General features: G+C 38.0%; 1 protein-coding gene across 3 annotated transcripts in view; it reads left to right on the plus strand.

Annotated features, from left to right (window-relative positions):
* LOC126183754 (glutaryl-CoA dehydrogenase, mitochondrial-like) overlaps positions 1-19,896 on the plus strand; it is a 442,519-nt gene that overhangs the window by 47,745 nt on the left and 374,878 nt on the right. For all 3 annotated transcript variants that reach the window (XM_049925980.1, XM_049925979.1, XM_049925981.1), the window contains exons 3-4: positions 15,930-16,064; positions 18,872-19,105. In XM_049925980.1, the coding sequence (XP_049781937.1) occupies positions 15,930-16,064; positions 18,872-19,105 (369 nt within the window). The remainder of the gene's footprint in view (positions 1-15,929; positions 16,065-18,871; positions 19,106-19,896) is intronic.

Below are 19,896 nucleotides of genomic sequence, written 5' to 3' on the forward strand. Positions count from 1 at the left end.
ACTTTGTTTTAATTGCTTTTAGATGTAGTTTGCCTCCTTTCCTGTCACACCGTATTTTTTGTTTTCGGGGTAGCACTGTTTTGAATCTGGAGTACTCTTTAACGTCTTGACTGTAATGGATCAGGCCTCAATTTTACAGCTCGTACATACTTTAATCAACAGAGCATATTCTGGGTGGATGTTGCTAACTCTAGATGAACTACAACTGGATCAAGGAACTGATAACCTTGTTGTTTAGACCTTTTAACCCTCAATCAACCAACTAACCAACTATTTGTGTATAGAGTAACAGTACACTTTGCTCTTTAATATTCCTCACATGGTACACTCTGGTAGCAGTTGTAGCATGACTGTTTACCATTCGTGTGTAGAAATTTTCTGTCACTGCCAGTAGCAGCCTGTACAAATTGGTTAAAAGACAGTGAAACTACAAGTAGGTGACAAGTTGCTGAACGTCCGCAACTTATCACAGGATGTGGAGGTCGGAGGCTTGCGTGCTCCGTAAAGCAGGGTCTGTGGCAGATATGATGACAAAGTGCAGTTCTGGTAAAGATACAAGTGTTCCGAAACACACCATTCAGTGTGTTTAGTTGAATGTTTGACACCACACCAGATAACCCCTTCCTGTTCCTATGTTGACCCAACAGCATCATCAGTTGTGATTGCAGTGGGCATGGGGTCATTGAGATTGGACTGTAATTCAATGGAAACATTGCGCTTAGTTGGATGGACCACATTTCTTGTTAAACTAGCTCAATGATCAATTCTGGATACTCTTTCATCTAGGCAAATTGCTGCAGGAAATGTGCACCACACCATGAGAGGTTGTTAAACAATGCTCTTGTAACCCCTCCATCCTTAAATCAGCTTATAGGGGCAGAACCATCCTGGCAGGTGCACGAAGGATGAGGCAAGCATGGTATGCTGCATAGGTTGGGGTGTGGCTCCTGATGCTGGTGGTGGTAAAGGAGCCACTCCTGAGTCCAGCACCATAGATGGAGGAGGCAACAGTGGATCAGACCCACAGCTTGCTGCTGGTTCCTGTGTGGGCTGTGGGTCAGACATCAAACCGAGCACGAACTGGAGATCCGTCTGTATATCATGTGGGTCCAGATCTATAAGGGTGGTGGACAACAGCTACAGAAGTGGGAATTCCAAGCATCCACCGGCTGGGATGTTGGCTTGGAACCAGACCCTATGTCTGCTCTTGCCAGTCCTTGGAATGGGCGAGCCAGGCTGACTCCACTGATGTGACAGATCCAGAGGCACAGCTTGTTCTAGACTGTGAAAACAGAGCTGGTTCTGCCGAAGTATGCATATAGGTGTAGCCACCAGGACCAGCTGGCAGACTTACTGGGTGGAGGAGGAGACGTGTACCCAGGCAGAACAAGTGTGAACACGTGTGAGCAGATGTTGAACCCACCTTAGCTGCTTCTTCTTCTTCTTCTTCTTGTGCTAATGGAGAGTGGAAGAAATCTAGAAAGAAATGAAGAGATTGTCCATGCAATGGATCTGCCTTGTTTTACTCATACAACAGTGTTACCCGGTACAAGGATAAAAGGGAGATCAGGTTAGAATCGATAGGAGTAGTTGTCAAGATTTTTTCACAAACTGCTCAGCCATGTCATTAGGTGCAAGGTGAAACGGAGGTGGTGTAACATGCCTAATTCCATTCCAATTGCAAAAAACTGTTGAAAACCTTAGTGTTATTTTCTGTCATGGTCTCTTCCATTTTTATTATGTGTGGGAAATGAGAATACACATCTATCAAAATAAAACACATGGCCCCATGGAATGGACCCACAGAATTCCCTTGCACTTGAATGTGATACCAAATACTGGGTGCAGAAGAGGAAACGTGTTCTCAAACCACTAGTACTCAGTGGGGGCTTGGGATATAGTCCTTAGTGACTTCTTGCGGGCAGCTTAGTCAACACTGTTTCAGTCGCTGTGGAACCTGGAGCATTCTGTGTTTGCTGCTGAGCAGTTTTTTAGGAACAATGATTCTGTTGTCATGATTTAGCATCTTTTCTATCAAAATTTTAATGTTGTAGATCAAAGTGCAATCCCATATTGAAACACACTATTTCAATGAGTTCAGAGATTTAGAAATACTGCACCTGCAATGAAGGAAAAAAGCATCTGGTCTTCCCACTCAGTCAAAGCTCCAGAAGACAGACTGCAGACAGACTGAAAAGGGCAGTTCTTGCTAGTCTGGAAGAATCCATTAGGCAACAGGCCATAGTGCTGGGTATGTTACATCATTCGCTTCATCACATCTTAGATGATGAGCTGAGATTTCTTCCGTGAAAAATAATGATCACCTAGCAGATAATTGAAAGAGATTTTGTGTAACACACAGAATTTTGTAGCATAATATACACTATTTATACAGAAAATGCTGATTTCCTAATAATGATGATGAGTGATGAAGCCCATTTCCATCTATGTCAGTGTACAGAACTGTTGGTACAGGGCCGCGTGGGATTAGCCGAGCGGTCTAAGGTGCTGCAGTCATGTACTCTGCGGCTGATCCCGGCGGAGGTTCGAGTCCTCCCTTGGGCATGGGTGTGTGTGTTTGTCCTTATGATAATTTAGGTTAAATAGTGTGTAAGCTTAGGGACTGATGATCTTAGCAGTTAAGTCCCATAAGATTTCACACACATTTGAACATTTTTTGTTGGTACAGGGCATAAGAGAAGCCACTTGAAGGCTCAAAAGTAACAGTGTGGTGTGGTGTCTCCAAGACAGGGATTGTTGGTTCGTACTTTTTTGAAGAGGGAGAAACTGTAGTTACTGTGTCCTCAGTGCACTACATCATGATGTTAAACAACTTTCTGCATCCAGAACTGGAAAGGCATTGGGTGAACATGAGAGAAATGGGGTTCCAACAGCATGGTGCCATAGCTCACATAGCAAGAGAATCTGTGGAAGTGGTTAGCTAAATGTTTCATCAACACGTCACTTAACAATTTGGAGATTTTTCTTGGCCTGTACACTGTATCATTTATGACTGCTTTTTGTGTGGCTACCTGAAATCCATATTTTACGTGAACAAGCCTTGCACAATTGATGACCTGAAAATTTCCATTCATTGAGAAACTGAAGCTGTATTGAATGAAATATTGGAAGAAGCTGTGCAGAACTTTGAGGAGAGGCTCTGAATCTGCATCCAACAGGAAGGATATCATCTTAATCATGTTATTTTCTGATTCTGATTAATGTATGTAGATTTGAAAACTGCAATAAAAGTGTTATTATTTAATGTAATTTTTTTTTCTATAAATAAAACACTAGAAGTCATTCGCTAGTGAAAAATCTGCATTTCTTCTGCTTCACCCTGGATAATTGCTAATGTTTCTGTCTCTAACTGTGAATAATTTTCTTTTGCCGAGATCAATATGTTCAAGGCAAATACTGAGATAGTACCTTTGAAAGGGTATTGCCATCTTCATTCCCCATCCTTTAAACATTCTGAGTTTCTGCTGCATCTCCAAAGTGCACGTCATTTATGACAACGGCCGAGTTTAGGTTCGTTCTGCGCATCTGACGTCACAAAACACAGTTAGCCAATGAACAGAGAACGATGTTGTGAGAGCTTGACTGCAGTGCAGAGCACGGATGAGTGTCTTCAGTTTTAGAAACGTTCAGTCATAAATAAAGTAATTGAACAAAAGCAGTGTCTCGATAGCATAATTTTTTTTATAGAAAGTTTGGAAAAAGCATTCTTTATACCAATTGCTTCATATTTTATTAATTAATTAAACCAAACAAGCAATAAGCCTCCTAATTCAGGCGATAGCAAGGAAAGGTGTTTGTATCATTCTCACTAACTGCTTTTTCGCAATAAAGAACAGCGGTAATTGTTTATTTCCTATTGTACTTCGACGAAACGTGAGTAATTCATAATCATATCAACAGTGTTTCTTGGTATTTTGCGTGATATATTTAAGTCCTTCGGGATGTATATTTAATGACAAGCTGCGTTAGTGTAATGGTTCAAGTGTGTGGCTGCTATCCGAAAGGTTCCGAGTTCAAACCTTCATTGGTGCTTAATATTTTCTTTATTTTAAAAACAATATTGAAGTGTCTTACTTCATGAATTTTATTCGTTTGAATGTAATTTTTTGAAATTTCTAGTGGCAACTAAAATCAACCATACGGAAAGTATACGCTATGGACTTTTACCTCTGCAAACTCTTCAAAATTCTGTGCAATTTGTTTACTACATCTAATGCTGCACAATAACTGCGTTGAACAGTGAAACAAAATTAAGTCATTTATGGGGGGAAGGTATCAGTCAAGAAGATGTGTAAAAATCAAATTTTTGGGCCAAATAGTTTTTGTGAAATCGAATGGTGAAGTGTGTCAAAGCAGTCGAAACACCATGTGTCTGCACAGGCAAGCAGTGCAATGATGACAAAATCGTGCACAGCGCGAAATGCGGGGAGCATGTCTCTGTAGCAGCGAAAGGGTTAATGAGGCCGTGGTGGCTTTACTTCATAAACTACGCGCTGCCTCCTAAACATAAGTTTGCGAACTATACTATGGCACTGCTTCTCTTGGCGAGTACAACTAGCAACGCAGATCTCCCATGTCTGGGCGGGCATGCGTGAACCGCCAAGATAAAAGAATTGAACTATAACAATCTCAGTTTCAACTGGACATTACACCCTGATTGCCCTTCCTTCCTTCCTTCCTTTCTTCCTTTGAATGCGACAGGCCATTCCGAACCATACAAGTACTTATGCCATAGAATGACCCGATGACGTATGGTAACATGTACGTAGTAACACAGGTGGTAAATGAGGCTGATACAAAGTTAGACATGGAGCAGTTTGGAAACATTGCTTCATTTTGTTTGTACTGTGACAGACACTATCCAGATAATTGATGCACTGTGAAATATTGGTAGTAGTTTGTTCTAGAAATTTCTGAAACATCACAAGCAGTAATGAAAGGTAACCATAAGGAGTATTTATCAGCAGAAGCCTTTAGAAGCCTCATCCAAAGGAGGCTGAAAATAAGTTTCCAAAAGATCAGTATTACAGAAATATTGATCCTCTGCCATTTTTGAAAATAATTCATCAGGACACAGATGTGAGTTCCCTATCAACTGAGCATTTATCATATTTTTTAAGTCCTCACAAAGGTGTAATGCACCAACTGGTTTGTGAACAATGATGAGAGGTGATGCCCATCTGCTATAAGGAATCTGGTACATCACTTGTAACAGTTCTAACCCCTCTAAGTGGTTTAGTTCTACTTAAACTTCAACCTGCAAAGCTAAAGGTATCTGTTGGGCTTCGAAAATTTTGGAACAACGTAGCCTTTTAATGCAATGTCACCAAAAGAAAAGAAAAGAAAAAAAAATAAAATAAATAAGACGACCTCCTCAAATCTTCAGAAAAAAAAAAAAAAAAACGGAGCATATTGGAGACACAAAGAATCTGCACATGGGCTGGTGTTATGAACTTTTTGTACTAAGAGATGGATAGAAATCCAAAATGCTGCATATGCACTGAGGCTGAAAATATTCTTCTTTGAGGGATCTGCCTGTAAAAGGAGAGGAAGGAATTAACTGGCCTAGTATCAGAATTTTTAGGGGTAGAGACCTCAATTGGAGATACAGAGGTTGATTAATAATTAAGACTGAAGCCCCTGTATCAAAAAGGAATAAAATTAGAATACCATGAAACATGAATAATAGTATAGAGTTACATCGTGCTACCCTCGAATCTGTGATGTCATTTATTGGAATTGGCATGCTTGACTGCGATTGGCTTGGTTGGCTGTGACAAATGTCAGCTATATGACCCTGGCAAAAACAATATTCTCAGAGATCATCATAATGTGGGCAACTATGTCTAGTATTTAAAGAGAGAGAATCCAGGCAACTGGGCAGTCTATGAAAATTTCATTGAGACTGAGATGACAATCTGTGATGATGCGGGGTTTTGATGCCATGCAGGTCGGGCAAGCACCACTCCATTTCCATTTGAACTGTGAAATGTTTTTGCAATTTTACCATCAAACAGACTTGGCTGTACCACATTTGCCAGTTGAGGTAACAGTTGGGTGCCTGAGGTGCTTGTAAAATTTCAAAAGCCCTGGCAGTACATAAAACTTCAACTGGATCTGACTGTCTTAATGCTTCAGCACACACTTCACTGTCTGGTGCTAATCTGGTCACTACATCACATGTTAATGATTCTGCATATAATTTTCCATGAGAACATACGAACTTACATTTTCTACTCATGCCCTGCAATATTATGATCCACAGTGCACAATTTTCTGATGTTTCTTTACAGTGTTAAAGGAACTCTAAATGAACGGCCAACACATGTATGTTTGGTGGAAAATGTTCGTTTAAAGCAAGTTAATGGTTCTTGATGCTGGAGTCCATTGGGAACTATGTGCTCAACAACCACAATATTAGTATTGTAATCGAGAAAAATGGCTGCCTCGGTTATAAGAGATATGAAATCAGTTTCAGCCTCTTATGACTGAACATGCCATTTTTATTGTTTACAAGTTAATAGTTGTTAGGGGCAATGCTGATGGTTCAGAAAAAGGAGCCAATTTTTGCACAAGACACTAGAGCTATGGGTTTGCAGATAATAAAAAAGCGACTGTCTCACAGGGCACTTTGTCAATTGCAGGAAATGAAGTGCTTAATGTTTTTAGTCCATTTTTCAGTCCTCTTGAGCTTCATTAAATGGTTCAAAAGCTGCGACTGCAGGAATAAACTATAAACATGCCAGATCCATCAGCTCCTGTATGGGCTTTTGCTGCTGATTGAGCCGTTGTTTCCAGAGCTCAGAAAATTGCTTGCCATCTTGGTTGCAACACTCAGCAAAGTGACCTGGTAAGTCCTATTCTGGCATGGGATGGGTTGTAGTTCCAAACAATCTTTATCATCTCTGTTATAAGTCTGCTTCTTCAACAACATATTTTGTGCCCATACGTGTTTTTGGTCGTTTACGGAAGGCACAACATGCGGTCGAATGGAGAATGGAGACAACACCACATTAGGGAAATTTATATGTTAATGTGCAAGCCACACATCAAAGACAAGGAATAACACAGCTCAAATCAATGTTCAGAAAATAGCTAGGTATCACAAGGCTGTTGTAAATAAATCCACTGGAGAGCACACAGTACATATTAGCGAGCCAAGACAAGTGGGGCTGAGTCCTTAAATCTGCCACTACAGTTCACCCACATGACGTGGGGCCAATGGATGGAATGGATGTATCACTTTGCCCCATGCCTACTGACCCATGGAGGTATAATAAGGTGAGATAGTGCTACAGACTTACACTATACGTAGCTTTGAAAGTAGCGCTGCCATGTTAGATGCCCCAAATCAGTAGCAGGCTATTGTTGATGATTGTTTCTTATTCTTTAGTTCTGTCATGTGCACACAACAGTTTTATTAAATATAAAATGTTATAGTGCTTTCATGAATAAAACACCACCAGAAAGAAATTTCCAAACTTTTTCTGGTCTGAAATGCATATTTGATCCAGCGATACAACGCATTTCACCTCTTGAAAGTAACCTCCTTTTTGTTGTTTGTTTTGAAGATCCAAGAAGAGAAGTACATGATATGAAAAGGCTATTTCTGAATCCACAGTTTTCCTTAATACAGACAGATAAAACTGACATTCAGTGTGTGTTCTGTTCCCAAAACCACCGAGAACACATTTTGTTATGTTTGGTCAGTTTCCAGTCTTTCCTTCTCACAGCATCCATTCTGTGATGTTACCTAATGGATATTATGCCCTGTGTAGATGGTTTTGTAACCAGCATCCTATATGAGCAAATCAGTTGTGACTTTACCTGTGGTTACTCATACCTAAGGTTATTTGGCTATACACAGCTCTGTTTAAAAAGAATAGTTCAATGATATCGTAGGGTCGCGCCACACATCTGCTTTAATGCCCAGCAGCTATAACTTGTAGATGTGATCCTACAGTTGAATAGTCTGTGCATTGGATAGAATTGCAAATTAATGAAACAGAAGTAATAAATTAAAGATAAATGAATAATTAAGAAAAAGGGTTCTGTTCTAATGTATGTAATTGATGTAGTTCGACATCAGAGAATTAGGTGCATAATGTTTATTCAAGAAGGTAAATCTCAAATAAATAGAAATGGTCCTTTAATAACAAAGTACAATAAAGACATAAAATAACCTTATTAAATGCAGTACATTTTTGCGAGCTAAATAGTCATCCAAGACATGAAAACCTAATTCCAGTTTGTGATCACAGTGCACAAAATATTCACCAGCTCAAAATAATTCTAAGTTCAGCATAATTATCTACACATTAATATATGAGGGATAACAAGTAGGAACTCACACTCTGTCTGTTTATTCTCAGCTCCAAAATGCAAGCAGAAAAGTTGAAAGTTCTACACTGGAGTACATTCAGACCTTGTGAAAGTTAGAGTTGCTGCTGAAGTTAGTCTTGTAGTGGCTGTTCACCACCCGCAATCAATCACCAATACAACCGAATATCGCAGTGTACCACAGGCATGTCCGCCTTATTCAAGAACTCACATAAAAGTGTCCTAAATCGCTCCCTTGAGTGCACTACTCAGAAAATGTCTATTCCCACTTGACTCTAGTTGTCTTCTCAACTGTCTTCTTCTCTATTGCCTGAAGGCCATCTCCACCAAGAATAAATCTTTCTTATGTTATACAGACATGATTTTGACTCACCTTGACTACTTTCCACGCTAAACTAATATGTTATAACAATTTTTAAAGAAAGAAATAGTATAAACATTTTGTCGCACATAGACCATTTACAACAAAAATATAAATAAAGGTGGGGAAATAGGAATCATTTCCTGAAACTCATCATGTACAAAAATATAAATAAAGAAAAATCATGACTGGTAGCAGAAAAGCTTTTTATAAACAAACCCAAATAAGGTTTGTTCATAAATAAAGAAGCTAGCATTGTACTCGTGCTAAACACCATAATGATGAATTATACTAACAAAGTTGAAACTTTATGATAAAATATTGTGTGTTGAGTAATACCAATCATATGCAACATTTATTCTATTCTTGTTGTCATTTAAAATTATTGAATATGTTAAATTCATATAATCACCCAAATGTAGTTATTTCAGACTCTGGAGTAACAGATTTATCCTCCAGTGGGACACATTATATAATAATTAGCAAATATGATGAAGATAGTATTAAGTTCAGTAACCTATAATTCCACTACTCTGATCATTACTATCAGAAAGTTGATTACTTAAATATGGAGGCTCCAGGAATTGCAAAAATGCTTCAACAGAAACGAAGCCTAACCACTATGAACATAATCACACTAAAACATATACTAGCTTGATAGAACTGGGACATTGTCTATCAGTTAGAAGGATCAAATAATAAATAAAATGAATTCTGTTCAGTTCTGTTGAGATATTTTAATTCTTGTTGTCGAATTAAAACAAAAACAATTCATAATCAGTGTGAAAAAAGAGAGAGGTTGAAACTACCAAGCAGATTATTCAAGCTCATACAGAATATCCATGACCTCTGTGTACTGTAAAAGTCATCTAGGGCATACATTTTCAAATAAAAATATATGACTGCAAAGGAGAGTTTCAATTCGGAAGTCCTAAACCGTAGGAAACAAGTCCACAGTGAATCTATAGCAAACTACCAAATGTAAGCTGTACTTCCTGGAACCTCATTAACAAATGCCACAAAACACATACTATCACAAATGGGAAGGCAATAAATATCAGACATGAAGGTAAGGCCAAAGCACCGTAAAATTCATAGAAAACATTTTATTTCCACAACTGACACTAAAATTCCAGACACAGACCCACTTACCAACTCAGTACATTGCTACACAGATAAGCGCTTTGAATCTGAGGAAGTAAAAGAACAATATATAAGCAAAATAATACGTCAGGTTAAAACCACTTGAGTGGTTGGAATGACCTTCCCAGCACAGTACGTAAAAATGCAAAAAAGCTTATGGTTAAACAAATTATGTATCATATCGTACCAATTGTAGTATCAAAAACAGTATGTTTCCCATCCCACTGAAAGGAGCATTTTCAGACCACTGCAAAAAAAAGTATCAAAGGAGGAAACATCAAATTAGATACTAGAGTCACTGACACTCAAATTTACAGTGGGAACACACCTGCTCATCACCACCAATTTTATCCAGATTTGTGGTATATCTAGTGCTTGGTCAGATATGAAAGTGACAGAAGCAGAGCCTCCAGGTGGCCAAGCATTTTGGGGGAGGGAGGGAGCGGTTGGGGGGGTGGGCATTTTTGGCACTGGTCAGGCGAGACATGAGCCATTTATGGTAAGGTAGCTTACAGGCAGTGGTTGGCACAGTGGAAATAGTACAGAATGGTGATTTGAGGATTGTGGGGTTGAGTCTCTATTAGAAAACACACACACACACACACACACACACACACACACACACACACACACACACACACAGACACACACACACACAAACAAACAAAAGTTGTTATTAAGTATTATTGATGATCCTGCACCTCTATTCAGTATATGATTCTGGTATCAATATGACATAGTTTGGTGTAACTTCTGGGTTATTCATACCATCAGCACCACTGTGGCTATCAAAAAGCTATCACTTTCATGGTGAGAAACTTGAATGATAACTGGGCATTGCTCCCCCAAGCAAGAGACCAATGAGTACATTAATACTGATGAGCCAGTTACACATAAATTATTTATCTGTGTTTTCCGTATACAGGAGGGCTAGTATGATGTGTCTTACCATTTCATATTCTGACATGGACAGTGGAGCACATTATTGGTTCAGGAACAATGAAGATAAGCTCAAGAGCTGGGAGAAATTTGAAGTTAAATTTAAGAATTCTTTTGATGCAAGTCAGCAGGAAGTCTGCTTGACAGAAAAACATCTGGACCATTGGGAGCATTATCTTCAAATGAATGTACAATTGTATGCAAAAAGTATTTTGGAGCTATTCCACACAATGAATCTGAATATGATGGAAGAAGATTAAGTGTCTTATCTGATGAAAGATAAAGCAGGATGTGAGAGTTAATCACTCCTTGTGGAGGATATTGCCAGAACAGAAAGCTTGATCATTTGGTACCAACATATCGAAGCAAAGCACCAGAAAAGAGTAGGTTGAGAGAAGTTTGACAGATTTATGAATGATGTAGCTGTACCAGTCATGGAAAAACACCACAACCTTGCATCCTTAATACAGCAGATAGTAAACAGAAGCTATGCAAAAGCTCCTGTTTGCTATGAATGTTGAAACCATGAGACAAGAGGCAGCAGTTGTTGAAGAAGAGCTGCAGCATTCTTTAACGTCTGTCTCTGCCATGAGGAAAATCCTCCTTGAATAACCATACTGATCATCTCAGACTTAATAGCCATAAGACAACAGCAAAGATCTTGTTTAGCACGTGAATAAAAAAGGTGCTGAAAAACCAATGCTTCGTGATTAGTCAGTTTTCTGTGAAATTTCCTGCAAGTGTCTCAGGCACTATATACTAAATTTTTTTTATCAAGCATCTTAATTACAGTTAAGTTTCTACACTTTATACTTGTGCACACACTTAAACTTTATCATATACTTAGGTTGCCATTAATAACCAAACACATGCCCCAGAAAGAAACTAGAGAGATTGCAAGACCCAAACAAACTTGCAATGAATATATGTATGCTACATCAGCTTTAAAAGAATTTTTACTAGCCACAGCAGTCAAATGGGTACTCAAGAAGAAGCAATTGTGGCTCAAAATGCATGACTATTGGTGCCCATGGATTCAGTCTTTCTACTTTTGACATTTTGGGAGAATTTCAGAAATGGCATTCAACAATGAGTTTTGGAGTGATAAAATGGAAATAACAGGGAGTTATAAAACATCAATCTTGGTGACTTGGAACTTTTGGTCGGAGAGTAATGCCAGTACCCTTAGCAATTGTCAAGAGATTTTAGGGGTTGCATTCATGAGAAAGCTATGGCACCTAATTCCGGGATCACAATACTGGAAGTTCACTAGCATTTACAGAAGTGCAAAATTTGTGGCAGGATACTATACAACATTGGAAGAGCATCTTTTGGAATGATGAATCACAGTTTGTCTGTGCCATGTACATGTCACGTGAACATTAGTGTGGTAGTGCAATTTTCCCACTGTTAGATTTGATGTAGGAGCAGTTTTGCTAATAACTGGTTTGTCCCTGAGACACACACAAACTAGGAAAACTCTTCTACAGCTACACTTAATTTCTGTAGTCAGAACTAGATTCAGGGATGAAGCCTTATTATCAAGTGCCTCTAGCATATGTAGGAGTCAAATGACATTTAAAATTAAAGTGAATGAATTGAAAAGCATTCCAAAGCACCACTCTCAACCTGGCTAAGCATCTCCTGAGTTACAATGTGATGATGTTTGGTTTGTGGGGCGCTCAACTATGCTGTCATCAGTGCCTGTACAAAGTCCCAATTTTTACACAGTCCAATGTAGCCACTGTCACAAATGATGATGATGAAATGATGATGACAACACAAACACCCAATCCCTAGGTAGAGAAAATCCCCAACCCGCCTGGGAATTGAACCCAGTACCTCATGATCCAGAAGCAGCAATGCTACCCAATAGACCACGAGCTGCGGGTGAGTTACAATATGACTTGGTACGGCGATCAGACCATTCTGAAACAGTTAAAAAAAACTGTTCTTTGTGCTATAGGAAGAATCATAAGAGAATACTGTAGGTGTAGATATATGCAGCAACTTAATGGGAAGTGCAATCTTATGTCCACTAAAGCAAGTCTAGTTCCTAAAAGCCAAGGTGGCTGGCAGAATAATCTTGCGTCTACATCTCTTTGGTGAAAGCAGAAAGTACTGCCTGATGAGAGCACTCTCAGTGATGACTGATATCACTAACAGCAGATGGACCTGATGCTTTGAAGGACCTGTAGTAGAAGTATAAATTAGTTCCAATATGTGAGTGTCAGCTAGGTGGTGACTGCTTGCTGCTTTTGAGGCTCCTGACATGAAATGTGTGTGCTTGGTAGCACCTTTTTGTGATATTGCTATCTGCTGTATGGCTATATACACAGTATCCTTCCCCTTGGGGGGGGGGGGGGGGGGAGTGAGGGGTGAGGAATGATTGATGTGGGGGAGGGGGGAGGAGCTGATGAAGCTGGCTTCATAAGCTTGATGCTTCCTCACTTCCTGACATGTGAATATGGTGGGTGCACAAATGTTGCTCCTGTTCCCATTTTTCTGCAGTACCGGGAAAAACCATACCTGAAACCTCGGTGAGGGGTTGGTCAGCAAAGCTATCCTACCATGTCCATTTCCATACGTTTGTCTGTGAGTTGAAGCAAGATGTCCACATTCAGGGATATGTCATGGGTTAGCTGCAGCTGGCCCCACTGCTGGAGACAAAGCTGGAGGCAGCTGTTGGCTGTATCTGCAAGTCTTCCACATGGCTGGCTGCATGGAAATCATCAGATCCTTAAAAAGAGACCAGCCAAGGAGTTCTTCCTGTACGTATTTGAGCAAATTGTGGTCTTATGTGGTTTTTAAAGCACAATGCAACACCATGCTGACATGAAATTACAACATCAAAGTAATAACAGATAAAATAAAGTACATACAAACCCAAAAAAGAACAAGACATAAGTTTAAGTAAATGCAGTCAACAATATAACATAGGAATCAGCTTAATTTTTCAAGGAACTCCTCGACAGAATAGAAGGAGTGACACATGAGGAAGCTCTTCAGTGTCAATTTGAAAGTGTGTGGATTACTGCTAAGATGTTTGAACTCTTGTGGTAGCTAATTGAAAATGGATGGAGCAGTATACTGCACACCTTTTATGCACAAGTGTCAAGGAAGTTTGATCCAAATGCAGATTGGATTTCTGTCTAGTATTAACTGAGTGAAAGCTTCTAATTCTTGGGAGTAAGGTGATATTGTTAACAAGAAATGACAGTAAAGAATATATATATTGAGAGGCCAATGTCAGAATACCCAGACTAGTGAACAGGGGTCGACAAGGGGTTCATGAATGTACACCACTTATTGACTGAACTGCCCATTTCCGAGCCAAAAATATCCTTTGAGAATGGGAAGAGTTACCCCAAAATGTAATACCATATGACACAAGCGAATGAAAATAAGCAAAGTAGACTACTTTTTGTGTTGAACGATCACTTACTTCAGATACCGTTTGAGTAGTAAAAATGGCAGCATTGACCATTTGTTATGGATTCTATGATACCATTTTGTTCCAGGTGGTCAAGTTCCTTTTTAACTTTATTCTTTTACAAAGGGAAAATTGCGTGCTTTGCAAAATTTGGACACTGTTTGGCTTCAACATGGTGTGTGCCTTGTAATTTTTAATGCTACTTGTTGCTTCTGAAAAAAATATAATGATATTTCTGCAATAGTTTTTGTAACTTTTTTGTCGAAATGTCAGTATAAATGTGATTCACTCTTTCATGAATTGTGAAGCCTAGTGTATTGAAGAGATGAAAGCCCAGCAAATTTGTAGCATTAAGCGAACTGACAACTATGAATCTTGCCTGTTTGGTAAATTGCTTATTTGCAATGTACATTGTAAATTGACCTTTGACCGGGATGTGCTGGTTGCTGTAACTAAACAATGAAGTCCAAAATTTTGTTAATTTTGATGACCCTAATTTCTGGTACACCTGTGCCTTAATTATTGAAATTGATCAGCCTGTCTCAATTTGAAATTTTAGCAGCACTTAATTAACGCTAAGTGTTACAGTTAAAACCTCATCATTCATCATCATCATCATCATCATCATCATCATCATCATCATTTATTGCCCATAAACAGGCCATTTAAGCCCATGGAAGAAGACAAAAATTTACAAATTCATAAACATAAAACATAACGAGATGATCAAAATTTCCAGTTCATGAATCATGACTAAACAGATTTGTGGCAACACAAAAATTGATTGCATGTGTTTGCCCACTTACTTCTGTCTCAGGCATTTTCAGTGCTGGCTCTTCGATTTGCTTCTTGCAGGGTCACTAAAGTTTTGTCTTCCTACCTCACTGGCAGACGACTTCTTGGACACTGATATACTAAGCCATACGGGTTCAGCTGCCAGAGACTGCAGTCTTGTGTGTGTGTGTGTGTGTGTGTGTGTGTGTGTGTGTGTGTGTGTGTGGCGCACAGTAGCAACTATCCTTTCCATAATATTGTTAAATTCCTTTCTGCATTTTCCAGTGTTTGATTAGCAAATCTCTAATTCGAGAATCTGTATAAGGCTTTCCACACATTTTTTTGTAACTTTCAAACTGAAATTTACAATCTCTGGTTAAACCATGTAGTTGTGCTATCGACTTTTTATAGTCTTGATTCAGTTTGTTAAAAATAAAAACACAAATTATACCTGGCTGCAGTAACAAGGAATTGTGACTTGAAATGTGATCCTAATTTATTCTTAATTTCAGAATAGGAAAGAGTGTGGTTCAAGTTCTGGACACCTCTGGATTGATTTAAATATCTCTGGCCCTACATTAGTGTTGAGGAAAGCTTTGCACCCAGCATCACCCGATACTTGATGTGAGCTGAAATGTTGTTCCAGTCTTGCTATAGCTGGACCATGACTAATTTTTGGTCAGACACTGGAAAGGGTAGTGGCAGTATCTTAAATATTTCGTGGTCATTTTCCTTGAGTCGCACATTTCATCACTACCTTATGTGATACATACATAATTATAGATTTCTCTTTTATTTGCAATATGTTGAATAGTCATTTAAAAATGGAAGCATTTCAACATGAAATTGGAGGTGACATGTAGCTGCAATTAACATTTGTAAAACAGTTTATTTAGGCTGTATATTTTTAATTTACAGGTAATTTTTCCTGGGAAGATCCACTGAACCTTGAGTCACAGCTTACAAAAGATGAAATCAGCATACGAGACACTGTCCGAGCTTACTGCAGTGAGAAGCTGGCACCTCGTATTACTCTTGCTCATAGAAATGAAGGTATACTCTCACTTCTTTGATCAAATGTTCATAATAAGTTGTACTCTCTCCTGGGAATTTCCTTTTAAGATGGGACTGTTCATGTGGACAGAGAGGTTAGTATGGTTATGTAAATTGGAAAGCCATGCCAGCACTAGCCATTGCACTGTTTACCAAGCTGAATAGGATACAGGAGATAAACCAGACCAAATGTTGCCCACAAAAATGTCTCTCCCATCTGTTCCTTTCTTTACTCTTCCATATTATATATCCATAGAGTGTTACTCTGAGCTTAAGTCCAGATCTCTTACATGGCAGTGGCAGAAACAGGATCATTTCAAGAACTCTTATGCAATTTCTTATTGATAAACTGTATTCAGGACATGACTAATATGCATTAAGAATATTATAAAATATTTGTAGTAGTAGTAGTAGTAATGCTTGTGGTATTTATTAGACATTTCAGAGTAGACTGGAAGAATACCAAACCCCAGGTGTCTGTTTCATAAATGAAAATTGTGAACTTGGCTTGAGCAACACTGAAAATTGGAAAATACTTGCAAAATATTTTGATGAGCTTCTTAACTGTCTGAAAGCAATCCATAAGCTGGAATTCTCAAACACTCAGAAAAGTCTACATGATTTTCCTCTGAGTATCAAAGAAAATGAAAAATTAATTAGGACCTTAGAAAGCAATAAAACTAGTGGCGAAGACGCTATTACAGATGAATTTTTCAAATTGTCTGTACCAAAAATAAAAAAAATGAGCTGCAATTAATCTTTGAAGAAATCTGAAAAACAAAAAAGGCCAAGATAGTGAAAGATAGCCTCGATAAATTGACAACATAAGAAAGGCAGTAAACAAGATGTTAACAATAGCAGAGGTCCTTTGCTGCTGGTTGATATAAAATATTTTTCAAGATCGTACTAAACAGTTTAGAAATGACACAGGCTAGACTTTTAGTTGAATATCAAGGTGGTTTTAGGAAGGGCAGATCATATTCTGAACGAATATTTAATCTGAAGTCAAGTCATTTGTCACAGATTATGCAATACAAAAAATATTGTGGTAATGCTTCTTGATTTCAGGAAGGCTTTTGATTCTGTTGACAGAGAAGCTATGAATAAAATTATCCAATAATTAGGTGTAAAGTCTAAATTAGCAAATGTAATTTGTGTAACACTTAAAGGCTCAATATCTAAAGTGAAGTTTTGGGAGACATACATAGTTCTGTTAAAATAAACAGAAGTATATAGCTAGATGATGGCCTGTACCCAGTTCTTTTTAATTGTTTTTTAGAAGAAAACAGTGAGAGTTGGAATGAAAAGTTGAATGAAAAGTTGAATTGAATGATTTCACCAGTAAGATTGGGAGACAAAAGAAAAATATTGGAATAAACTGTCTTCCATTTGCAGAAGACTTTGCTATACTCTCTGGTAATGTGACATATGCTGTAAAACAAATTAATCTTTTTGAATAAATAGCCAGTAGAACCAGCTTAAGTTTTTCTGCAGAAAAATCAAATTTATAACAAACATAAAAAATGCAACAAAATTTCTGAAAACAGGTATTGATTAGGAAATGAGACACTTAAAGTAGTAAAGGAGTTTTGCTATTTGGGGAGCAATATAACTGATGATAGTTGAAGTAGAGAGGATATAAAATATAGACTGGCAATGGCAAGGAAAGCGTTTCTGAAGAAGAGAAATTTGTGAACATTGAGTATTGATTTAAGTGTCAGGAAGTCATTTCTGAAAGTATTTGTATGGAGTGTAGCCATGTATGGAAGTGAAACGTAGACAATAAATAGTTTAGACAAGAAGAGAATAGAAGCTTTCGAAATGTAGTGCTACAGAAGAATGCTGAAGATTAGATGGTTAGATCACACAACTAATGAGGAGGTATTGAATATGATTGGGGAGAAGAGGAGTTTGTGGCACAACTTGGCTAGAAGAAGGGATCGGTTGGTAGGACATGTTCTGAGGCATCAAGGGATCACCAATTTGGTACTGGAGGGCAGAGTGGAAGGTAAAAATCGTAGAGGGAGACCAAGAGATGAATACACTAAGCAGATTCAGAAGGATGTAGGCTGCAGTAGGTACTGGGAGATGAAGAATCTTGCACAGGATAGAGTAGCATGGAGAGCTGCATCAAACCAGTCTCAGGACTGAAGACCACAACAACAACATGGAGAATTTCTAGATGCCCTATATACCTACAGAGAAAGTGAATATAAAGCTAGTCTAATAACATGACACAACCACCATCAACGAATGGAACAAGAAATGACCCTAATATATGGGTCAATAAAAAGTACTTTTTCAAATACAATTAATTGTTATTCTCAGAGTATAGGTACAGACGTACAGTGATGCAATTATATTGGACGCAGGACCCCTAATATATGGGTCAATAAAAAGTACTTTTTCAAATACAATTAATTGTTATTCTCAGAGTATAGGTACAGACGTACAGTGATGCAATTATATTGGACGCAGGACCACTTCCATACCAAATCTAATGTCATTCTATTAACAACATAGCTGCAGCATAAAGTGAGAAACACCAGACATTTAATTATTTTACATTTGATTTGGTTGCCTGAGGTATGAATCTTTTCCACTGCAAATGTTGTGCTGTAGAAAAGTACCAAAAGTATTAGATGTGTAGAAGTACAGGAAATACAGGTTTTGTAAAAGTGAAAGAATTTGTGAGTAGGTAAGTACTAGATTAATTTGATTAACTGTATAAATTTATTTAGTTTACAGAAACTGATCCACCTTGTAATGAAAGTCACTACAACAATTTGATCATAATTTCATTCCAGTATTTGACAGAGAGATTATGAAAGAATTTGGTGAACTAGGAATTCTGGGTGCTACCATTCAGGGGTATGGATGTGCTGGTATTTCCAATGTAGCTAGTGGACTGATGTGCCGTGAGGTGGAACGGATTGATAGTGGTTATCGATCTGCCATGAGTGTGCAGTCTTCCCTAGTTATGGGTCCAATTCATGATTTTGGCACACAACAACAAAAGGACAAGTTTCTTCCAAAGTTGGGTAAGCTGTGTTTTGTTTGTTCATTAAGTGTAAATTTTATGTGAGAAAAACATAGTAGAATTGTTGCCAACAGCTTTAAATATGTTTGATCACTTTCCTTATAACTTAAACATTATTAACAGTAAATAGATAGACGAGCACAAAATGCATATTATCAGATTTGCAAGTATATTTATTTATCTACAATATTTATTTGTTTGAATATGTGACAGGAATGCTTATTACATCAATGTTGTGCTTGTACATGATAGTTTACTGAATATTTATCACTTTGCAAAAAAAAAAAAAAAAAAAAAAAAAAAAAAAAAAAAAAAAAAAAAAAAAAAAAAAAAAAAAAAACAGAAATTACACACATTCTTTTAAAATATAAGTCAATAGACAGTAATTATGTGAAAAAGCTGATTTGCAGATAATAGGTCAATGATAAATTCTGAAACGATATAAAACCCATATGTATTAAATTCTATTCATACAGTAATCATTTACTTTCATCTTATAATGTACCCCACATATGGGTCGATTATATTTGCAACTCGTACAGAATGATGTTTGCATGCAACAGGTTTGAGTGCTTCCTGTATCTATCCCAGAATAATTCTCCTCTTTGGTCTTTATATGATGTGATGTGTCATGAATGTGAGTGTGTGTGTGTGTGTGTGTGTGTGTGTGTGTGTGTGTGTGTGTGGGGGGGGGGGTGCTTGAACACACTTGACTCAGTACGTTTCCTTTTATTTTGAATAAGTTGTTCTCTGTCCACCCCCAGTAGCTTAGTGGTCAGTGTGACAGAATGT

The sequence above is a fragment of the Schistocerca cancellata genome, chromosome 4 (genome assembly GCF_023864275.1).
Source record: "Schistocerca cancellata isolate TAMUIC-IGC-003103 chromosome 4, iqSchCanc2.1, whole genome shotgun sequence".
Classification (NCBI taxonomy): Eukaryota; Metazoa; Arthropoda; class Insecta; order Orthoptera; family Acrididae; genus Schistocerca; species Schistocerca cancellata.